General features: G+C 42.5%; 1 protein-coding gene across 1 annotated transcript in view; it reads left to right on the top strand.

Annotated features, from left to right (window-relative positions):
• The first annotated feature begins 6,959 nt into the window (after positions 1-6,959).
• LOC106589308 (sclerostin domain-containing protein 1) overlaps positions 6,960-10,426 on the top strand; it is a 53,859-nt gene continuing 50,392 nt past the window's right edge. Inside the window, exon 1 of the mRNA XM_014179104.2 lies at positions 6,960-7,332. Within this exon, the coding sequence (XP_014034579.1) occupies positions 7,124-7,332 (209 nt within the window). The 5' untranslated portion in view covers positions 6,960-7,123. The remainder of the gene's footprint in view (positions 7,333-10,426) is intronic.

Here is a 10,426-nt window from a genome sequence, read left to right as displayed (position 1 = left end):
GGCAAGATGCAGTAGATGGTATAGAGTACAGTATATACATATGAGATGAGTAATGTAGGTTATGAAAACATTATATAAAGTGGCATTGTTTAAAGTGGCTAGTGATACATCGAATTACATCAAGATGGCAAGATGCAGTAGATGGTATGGCGTACAGTATATACATATGAGATGAATAATGTAGGTTATGTAAACATTATCTAATATAAATAATAAAGTGGCAAGTGATAAATTGATTACATCAATTTTCCCATTATTAAAGTGGCTTGAGTTGAGTCAGTGTGTTGGCAGCAGCCACTCAATGTTAGTGATGGCTGTTTAACAGTCTGATGGCCTTGAGATAGAAGCTGTTTTTCAGTCTCTCGGTTCCAGCTTTGATGCACCTGTACTGACCTCGCCTTCTGGATGTTAGCGGGGTGAACAGGCAGTGGCTAGGGTGGTTGCTGTCCTTGATGATCTTTTTGGCCTTCCTGTGATATCGGGTGGTGTAGGTGTCCTGGAGGGCAGGTAGTTTGCACCCGGTGATGCATTGTGCAGACCTCACTACCCTCTGGAGAGCCTTCCGGTTATGGGCGGAGCAGCTGCCGTACCAGGCGGTGATACAGCCCGACAGGATGCTCTCGATTGTGCATCTGTAAAAGTTTGTGAGTGTTTTTGGTGACAAGCCGAATTTCTTCAGCCTCCTGAGGTTGAAGAGGCGCTGCTGCGCCTTCTTCACCACGCTGTCTGTGTGGGTGGACCATTTCAGTTTGTCCGTGATGTGTACGCCGAGGAACTTAAAACTCTCCATCCTCTCCACTACTGTCCCATCAATGTAGATAAGGGGCTGCTCCCTCTGCTGTTTCCTGAAGTCCACGATCATCTCTTTTGTTTTGTTGACATTGAGTGCGAGGTTATTTTCCTCACACCACACTCCGAGGGCCCTCACCTCCTCCCTGTAGGCCGTCTCGTCGTTGTTGGTAATCAAGCCTACCACTGTAGTGTCGTCTGCAAACTTGATGATTGAGTTGGATGCGTGCATGGCCACGCAGTCGTGGGTGAACAGGGAGTACAGAAGAGGGCTGAGAACGCACCCTTGTGGGGACCCACTGTTGAGGATCAGCGGGGTGGAGATGTTGTTACCTACCCTCACCACCTGGTGGCGGCCCGTCAGGAAGTCCAGGACCCAGTTGCACAGGGCGGGGTCGAGACCCAGGGTCTCGAGCTTAATGGCGAGTTTAGAGGGTACTATGGTGTTAAATGCTGAGCTGTAATCGATGAACAGCATTCTTACAAAGGTATTCCTCTTGTCCAGATGGGTTAGGGCAGTGTGCAGTTTGATGGTGATTGCGTCGTCTGTGGACCTATTGGGTCGGTAAGCAAATTGGAGTGGGTCTAGGGTGTCAGGTAGGGTGGAGGTGATATGGTCCTTGACTAGTCTCTCAATGCACTTCATGATGACGGAAGTGAGTGCTACAGAGCGGTAGTCATTTAGCTCAGTTAGCTTAGCTTTCTTGGGAACAGGAACAATGGTGGCCCTCTTGAAACATGTGGGGACAGCAGACTGGGATAAGGATTGATTGAATATGTCTGTAAACACACCAGCCAGCTGGTCTGTGCATGCTCTGAGGACGCGGCCGGGGATGCCTTCTGGGCCTGCAGCCTTGCGAGGGTTAACGCGTTTAAATGTTTTACTCACGTTGGCTGCAGTGAAGGAGAGCCCGCAGGTTTTGGTAGCGGGCCGTGTTAGTGGCACTGTATTGTCCTCAAAGCGAGCAAAAAACTTGTTTAGTCTGTCTTGGAGCAAGGCATCATGATCCGCGACAGGGCTGGTTTTTCTTTTGTAGTCCATGATTGACTGTAGACTCTACCACATACCTCTCGTGTCTGAGCCGTTGAATTGCGACTCCACTTTGTCTCTGTACTGAAGTTCTTAGCTTGTTTGATTGCCTTGCGGAGGGAATAGCTACACTGTTTATATTCGGTCATGTTTCTGGTCACTTTGCCCTGATTAAAAGCAGTGGTTCGCACGTTCAGTTTTGCGCGAATGCTGCCATCAATCCACGGTTTCTGGTTGGGGAATGTTTTAATAGACGCTGTTGGTACGACATCACCGATGCACTTATTAATGAACTCGCACACCGACTCAGCGTATTCGTCAATGTTGTTGTTCGCAGCAATGCGGAACATATCCCAGTCCTCGTGATCGAAGCAATCTTGAAGCGTAGAATCCGATTGGTCGGACCAGCGTTGAACAGACTTGAGGGCGGGAGCTTCCTGTTTTAGTTTCTGTCTATAGGCTGGGAGCAACGAAATGGAGTCGTGGTCAGCTTTCCAAAGGGAGGGCCTTATATGCGTCGCGGAAGTTAGAATAACAGTGTTCTAGGGTTTGCTACCCCTGGTAGCACAACCGATATGCTGATAGAATTTGGGGAGCCTTGTTTTCAGATTAGCCTTGTTAAAATCCCCGGCTACAATAAATGCAGCCTCAGGATATGTGGTTTCCAGTTTACATAGAGTCCAATGAAGTTCTTTCAGGGCTGTCAATGTGTCTGCTTGGGGGGGATATACACGGCTGTGATTATAATCGAAGAGATTTGATAGTCAGGTGAACAAAATGACTTGAGTTCCTGTATGTTGTTATGATCACACCACGTCTCGTTAATCATAAGGCATACACCCCCACCCTTCTTCTTACCAGAGAGATGCTTGTTTCTGTCGGCGCGATGCGTGAAGAAACCAGGTGGCTGTACCGACTCAGATAGCGTGTCTCGAGTGAGCCATGTTTCCGTGAAACAAAGAATGTTACAGTCTCGGATGTCTCTCTGGAATGCTACCCTTGCTCGGATTTCGTCTACCTTGTTGTCAAGAGATTGGACATTGGCGAGTAGTATGCTCGGGAGCGGTGCGCGATGTGCCCGTACACGGAGCCTGACCAGAAGACTGCTCCGTCTCCCCCTTCTTCTACGACGCCGTTGTTTTGGCTCGCCGGCTGGGATCCGATCCATTCTAGGATCCCAGCCGGCGAGCCAAAACAACGGCGTCGTAGAAGAAGGGTGGTGGGCCAAACAGAGGATCCGCTTTGGGAAAGTCGTATTTCTGGTCGTAATGTTGGTGAGTTGACGTTGCTCTTATATCCAATAGTTCCTCCCGACTGTATGTAGTAAAACCTAAGATTACCTGGGGTAACAATGTAAGAAATAACACACAAAAAAGCAAAATACTGCATAGTTTCCTAGGAACGCAAAGCAAGGCGGCCATCTTTGTCGGCGCCGGAAGTATAATTATGATGCAGCAACCACTATACTTGAAGATAGAGAATAGTACTCCGTAATGCTTTGTATTGGATTTGTCCCAAACATAACACTTTGTATTCAGGACAAAAAGGGAATTGCTTTTCCACATTTTTTGCAGTATTACTTTAGTGCCTTGTAAACAGGATGTATGTTTTGGAATATTTTTATTCTGTACAGGCTTCCTTCTTTTCACACTATCAATTAGGTTAGTTTTGTGGGGGAACTGCAATGTTGCCTCATGGTGAAATCCCTGAGTGATTTCCTTCCTGTCTGGCAACTGAGTTAGAAAGGAAGCCTGTATATTTGTAGTGACTGGGTGTAATAATAGACCATCTAAAGTGTAATTAATAACTTCACCATACTCAAAGGGATATTCAATGTCTGCTTTTTGTATTTTTACCCATCTACCAATAGGTGCCCTTCTTTGCGAGGCATCGGAAAACCTCCCTGGTCTTTCTGGTTGAATCGGTTTTTGAAATTCACTGCTCGACTGAGGGACCTTACAGATAATTATAAGTGTGGGGTACAGAGATAAGGTAAACATTTAAAAAATCATGTTAAACACTATTATTGCACACAGAGTCCATGAAACTTGTGAAGCACATTTTTACTCCTGAACTTATTTAGGCTTGCCATAACAAAGGGATCGAATACTTATTGACACAAGACATTTCAGCTATTCATTTTTTATTCATTTGTAAAAATGTCAAAACACGTTTCCATTTTGACATTATGGGGTATTGTGTTTATGCCAGTGACAAAACAATCTCAATTGAATCCATTTTATATTCAGGCTGTAACACAACAAAATGTGGAAAAAGTCAAGGGGTGTGAATATTTTTTGAAGGCACTGTAGGTATTACTGCACTGTTGGAGTTAGAAACACAAGCATTTCACTGCAGCTGCGATAACATCTGCAAATTTGTGTACACGACCAATAAACTTTGATTCGATTTGAGATGTGGGTTTTTGGTAATGGAATTACAGGTACAAGGCATTTTTTATTTAACTAGGCAAGTCAGTGAAGAACAAATTCTTATTTACAATGACGGCCTACCACGACCAAACACTAACGACGCTGGGCAAATTGTGCGCCGCCCTATGGGACTCCCAATCACGGCCGGTTGTGATACAGCCTGCTTAAACTTACAGAAGGCAAATTTCTCCCAAACTAAATATAAAAGTGTTGATTTTAGTTGGCAGGGGTCTTTCCTTCAACATTGTGTTTTGATGCATTTCTAATACCTTTTAGGAATTGGTCTGGTAGATGTTGTCCATGGCCTCTTTTCCATCTGTTTGACCTAGAAATCAAAGCCTTTTTAGAATTGAAAATGGTTGAAAAATGTACAGTGCATTAAGAAAGTATTCAGACCCCTTCACTTTTTGTTATGTTACAACCTTATTCTAAAATGTATTAAATCGTTTCCCCCCCCCTCATCAATCTACACACAAATACCCCATAATGACTAAAGCAATACAGGTTTATAGATTTCTGCCATTTTATAAAAATATCACATTTACATAAGTATTCAGACCCTTTACTCAGTCCTTTGTTGAAGCACCTTTGGCAGCGATTACAGCCTCGAGTCTTCTTGGGTATGACGCTACAAGCTTGGCACACCTGTATTTGGGGAGTTTCTCCCATTCTTCTCAAGCTCTGTCAGGTTGGATGGGGAGCGTCGCAGCACAGCTATTTTCAGGTCTCTCCAGAGATGTTCTGGGATCTGGCTGGGCCACTCACGGACATTCAGAGACGTGTCCCGAAGCCACACCTATGTTGTCTTGGCTGTGTGCTTAGGGTCATTGTCCTGTTGGAAGGTGAATCGTCGCCCCAGACTGAGGTCCTGAGCAGGTTGTCATCATGGATCTCTGTACTTCACACCGTTAATCTTTCCCTCAATCCTGGCTAGTAGTCTCCCAGTCCCTGCTGCTGATGGTGCCAGGTTTCCTCCAGACACGACGCTTGGCATTTTGGCCAAAGAGCTCAATCTTGCTTTCATCAGACCAGAGAATCTTGTTTGTCATGGTCTGAGAATCCTTCAAGTGTCTTTTGGAAAACTCCAAGCGGGCTGTCATGTGCCTTTAACTAAGGAGTGGCTTCCATTTGGCCACTCTACCATAAAGGCCTGATTGGTGGAGTGCGGCAGAGATGGTGGCCTTCTGGAAGGTTCTCCCATCGCCACAGAGGAACTCTGTCAGAGTGACCATCGGGTTCTTGGTCACCTCCCTGACCAAGGCCCTTCTCCCCCGACTGCTCAGTTTGGCCGGGTGGCCAGCTCTAGGAAGAGTGTTGGTGTTTCCAAACTTCTTCCATTTAATTAAGAATGGTGGAAGCCACTGTGTTGTTGGGGAACTTCAATGCTGTAGAAATTGTTTGGTACCCTTCCCCAGATCATTGCCTCGACACAATCCTGTCTCTGGACAATTCCTTCAACCTCATAGCTTGGTTTTTGCTCTGACATGCACTGTCAACTGTGGGACCTTATATAGATAGGTGTGTGCCTTTCCAACTCATGTCCAATCAATTGAACTTACCACAGGTGGACTCCAATCAAGTTGTAGAAACATCTCAAGGATGATCAATGGAAAAAGGATGCACCGGAGCTCAATTTCGAGTCTCATAGCAAAGGGTCTGAATACTTATGTAAATAAGGTTTCTGTTTTTTATTTGTAATATATTTGCAAACATTTCTAAAAACCTGTTTTCGCTTTGTCATTATGGGGTATTGTGTGTAAATTGATGAGAAAAAAATATAATGTAATCTATTTATGAATAAGGCTGTAATGTAACAAAATATTGAAAAAGTCAAAGGGTCTGAATACTTTCCAAATGCACTGTATATATGCCTTAATTTAAAAAAAAATATATAGACACCCAATTTGACATGCTCCTCTGAACTTCATATGTTGTTGCTCATGGGTCCTTTTAGATGGAAATGCCATATTATGTTTCATTACAGAGATAATTGGTAGGCACATTTTGCTGTCTTCACTTGCCATTGATTACAATGCATTATTAAAATGTGTCTAAAACATGTTAGAAAAAGCTCCAAAACACTCCAAAACAACTCACATTACATCAGAATCCCATTCTGAATGTCTCTGCACTATTTTTTTTAATGTTCCACTGTCCCATAAATCCATATTTTCCTTGGTTATAATTGTAAACTGCATAATTAGAAAAATGGATTTATGTCAGTGGATATATTTTTTTTGTTGCAGAGTCATCATTCTGATCTAAATTGTCTAATCATCAGACTGTTACCATGCTAACTGCATGGCTATCAGTCTGAAAGAAGAAGCTGTAAAAAATACACAATCGTCTCAGATTACCTGCTACATAAGGACAAAATCAGCAGAAAACAGGTAAACGGGACTGTTCACAAAAAGTGAGCCTACATGTTAGAGACATGTCTTCCACTCTCTGATTAGTACAAGCTATGATGTAGTATGAGTTTGTATGGAGTGTTTTAAATGTTTTTTTTTAAAGATGCTTTAGACATATTTGCATATTGCATTAAAGCCAATGGCAAGTGATGACTCGCCAAAATGTTACAACCGATTTTCTCTGTAATTAAACTAAAATTTGGCGGAGATCAACTAGCAAAGAAAGAAGGAAAATAAGGCCACATGTAAAAATGGGTTTACTTTCCCTTTAATGGCGTCCTCTCCGCCTTTTTATCCGGTAGCTATTCTTGTGTTGCGCGCGCGTGTCGTCAACCAATTCCTATCTCGAGTGTCTGACCCGCGGTGGGCGAGTTGGGGTGTGTCTACGAAGACACCGTGTCGGTTACACAACATTACTTATTAACTGAAAATAAAATGCTGCAAAAATCATAAATTGACACATGTTTGTTCGCGGGTTCGGAGAGAGAGAGCCTGGAACCATGAAAAAATCGAGCCCGCCAAAGCAACCACCACCAGCTGAAGTCACCGTGCCAGACAACGAGGTTACTGTGCAACAACTGAACGAGCTTTTGTCAAACAGCAGCGGATTTTACAGTTTACCAACACAGCATTTCAACGAGGTCTTCCCTAGAATATACGTTGGTAACGCGTAAGTTATTTTTATTTGACCGAATTCTGAGGAATGTGTGCGTTTTGCTGTGCTGAAAAATGTCTAATGTATAACAATAATTGTATAGAACAGGGCTCTCCAACCCTGTTCCTGGTGAGTTACACTCGTGTAGGTTTGGGTACCAACCCGAGGTTGTAATTAACATGATTTATTAACGAACTAATTATTACAATCATGTGCGCTGTATTAGGTTTGGAGTGAACCTACAGAACAGTAACTATCCAGGAACTGGGTTGGAGAGCCCCAGTATACAATTTCATCACCATCAATTAAAACCCTATTGTAAACGAATATTTTCCAAATCAAGCCAATTCCCCCCAAAACATTTTTTAAAGTGTCTCCGGATTCAATTGGATTGAACTAATCTTGTCAAGTAATGCATTTCATGCATTAGGCTAATGCAATCTCTTCATAATATTTGCCACGAGCATGGGAGGAGGTAGCCCAATATTGGACTAAAGGAGTTTCCATAGTCCAAGGATCTTACGTGTTCTTTTTAAAGGTGCAAAATGCAGAAATCACTGCCATTTCTCGGTTGCAAAAATTCTAATAGTTTGCCTAATTTCAGTTTGTGACAAAACAAGCAATCATTGTACCATCTAAACCGCTGTGAAATATATTTTCCATAACCCAAAATATAGTATTTACAGCTGTTTGAAGCTGGTGTAGAAAACCTAAAGTAAGCAACAACAAAAAAACGTAAGAATGGGAAGCGCAGAAATGGCGTATATAGAACAGATCTGCCGCTTAGACTTCAATGAGTGACATATCAATAACTCACATTTCTATGTGAATTTGGTCAGTTGCCCAAAAAGTTACTTATTGCAGCTTTTAAGGGTGAATTGGCTCAAAGCCAAAACAGCCAAATACTCAATCTAAATGTGACTCGATTCTCAGTTGCGGTACGGTTCTAGAAACATAAATCCCAGTACTTTAATATCACCGATAATTTGACAAATGAAAAATACACACATGTGACCTGTCAACCATTTCAGAGACACAGATAGCTAATAAGCACAGGTAGTCTACTGTCTTCCGCCTGATTTCCATAAACAAACGCTGTAACATGGCCATGTGGGAACCCTAACCCTATAAAGGTGTATCAATTTAACCTTTTTGTTTTTTGAAAATAATTTCTTGCCGATATGAAAGAGATGCACCCTCTCGAACGTTCGTATTTCAAGGGCGATACGAAGCCCTATTTTTATTAAATGAAACAATTCCATATTATTGTTTATTGACACACTTTCATTGACATCTCTACTCACCTCCCTTTTGTCTCACTTACCTTTTACACACACAATCAAAGGGGGATGGAGGGTTAGACCAGTCTGTCATGGCATTCCACTGGCTTTAAATCCATTGTGGTTGGTTGACTGGGTACTATTATTTTATTTTACCTTTATTTAACTAGGAAAGTCAGTTAAGAACAAATTCTTATTTTCAATGATGGCCTAGGAACAGTGCAACTTTTCGGTTACTAGTCCAACGGCTCTAACCACTAGGCTACGCTGCTGCCTATAGGCGATGTATGTGCCGGCTCCCAACAATTTATAGCCCGCCATTCCACTAAGGTCAGTTCTTAGTCATCCTTTATGCTGATTGTGTGTGCAGGAGGTGTGGGGGTCCTCATGTATACGCAAAGTCTACCTCACAATCACAGCATATACATAGTCTAGACACAGTAACGTAAATGTAAAAAAAAAAATTATAATAAAAAATGCATGGAAGGTATGTTTACATGTATTGGGTGAAATAAATCCACATTGAGGACATGTGCAATAACAAAAAATGTAAATGTTATTATATAGAATACGTGAGTCTAGTAGATTATATGGGTAAAGAGAAAGTAAAGCTATATAAAGGGCCATATACAGGAAGCCCATACTGTAGAAGGAAGTCTCTATTATATAATGATTTCATCACTTGGCTCCAGACATTGTCTAGAGAGCAGCAAGAGAGTGAGCAAGACAGAAAGCAAGCACATTACCTCTGTTACAACAAAATCATTTTGACTATGCCCCAATCCAGGGCCAAGAGCCAGCTAACATGTCGACGAGACGTCTTGTCTTCCTCTAAGTTTACACAATAGTCATGTTCTAGGGCACGTGTCAAACTCATTCCACGGATGGCTCAGTGTCTGCTGGTTTTCGCTCCTCCCTTGTGCTTGATTGATTGTGGTCACTAATTAGTAATTAACTCCCGACACCTGGTTGTCTAGGGCTCAATTGAAAGGGAAAACCTGCAGACACTATGATTTTGACACCCCTGGGTTAAGGGGGTGAGGTGTCTGTGCAAAAGGCTGTTTTTGCCTTGATTTTAAAATGTGTAAAGTAGACCCTTATATATTTGAGACGGCACACTAAATACGTGCATCTCATTTGTTCTTACAGGAAATTAGATGGAATATTTCACTCAGTTTTATTATTGGTTCACACAATTAAAATAATGCTTAATATGACCTTGCATATTGTGAAGTGCCATCCTCCAATGCAGAGTTAAGGCGTAGGTACAAGTAAGATGTATGGACTGCCTATCTATTTAAGGTCCTCACACGGACCACTCACACCACTGTCTACTACAGAGACTAGTGGCTATCACAGATCATGTGAATACTGTAGGTCAGCTAGAAATGTTGCCACCATAGCTCAAGCTGATGAGTAGCTGGCTGCTGTTCAATCAAAACAATGGACACGCACTAGGGATGTCGTTTTAAAACGATAAGAAGAAAATCATAAAATTCCATGTCTGTTAACAGGACCATTATTCTGCATTGTGAATGTGTATATATGACCTCTAGGGCCGGGCAATGAAGTTATCTACCGCAAACATCCTTGAAAGCTCCTTGGATACGGCATGTTTGTCTGGAAGGTTAGCCTACACTCTTTTGAAATGCGCCACTGTACAGGCATTTTACTTGGCTGTAAAGGAATGACGCTTCTGAAGCGGGACTAACGTCCACTAGGCAACCAGAACTGTCAATCAAATCTCAAACTGCCTCTGCGCAGCCTGCCTGCACACAAAGTACTTTAAAGTGTGTTAAATACCGTGACTTACCAAGACATTTAGTAGA

The sequence above is a fragment of the Salmo salar genome, chromosome ssa28 (genome assembly GCF_905237065.1).
Source record: "Salmo salar chromosome ssa28, Ssal_v3.1, whole genome shotgun sequence".
In the NCBI taxonomy this organism is placed as follows: Eukaryota; Metazoa; Chordata; class Actinopteri; order Salmoniformes; family Salmonidae; genus Salmo; species Salmo salar.
Note: the sequence above shows the minus strand (reverse complement) of the source record. Positions and strands in the feature narration are given on the sequence as shown.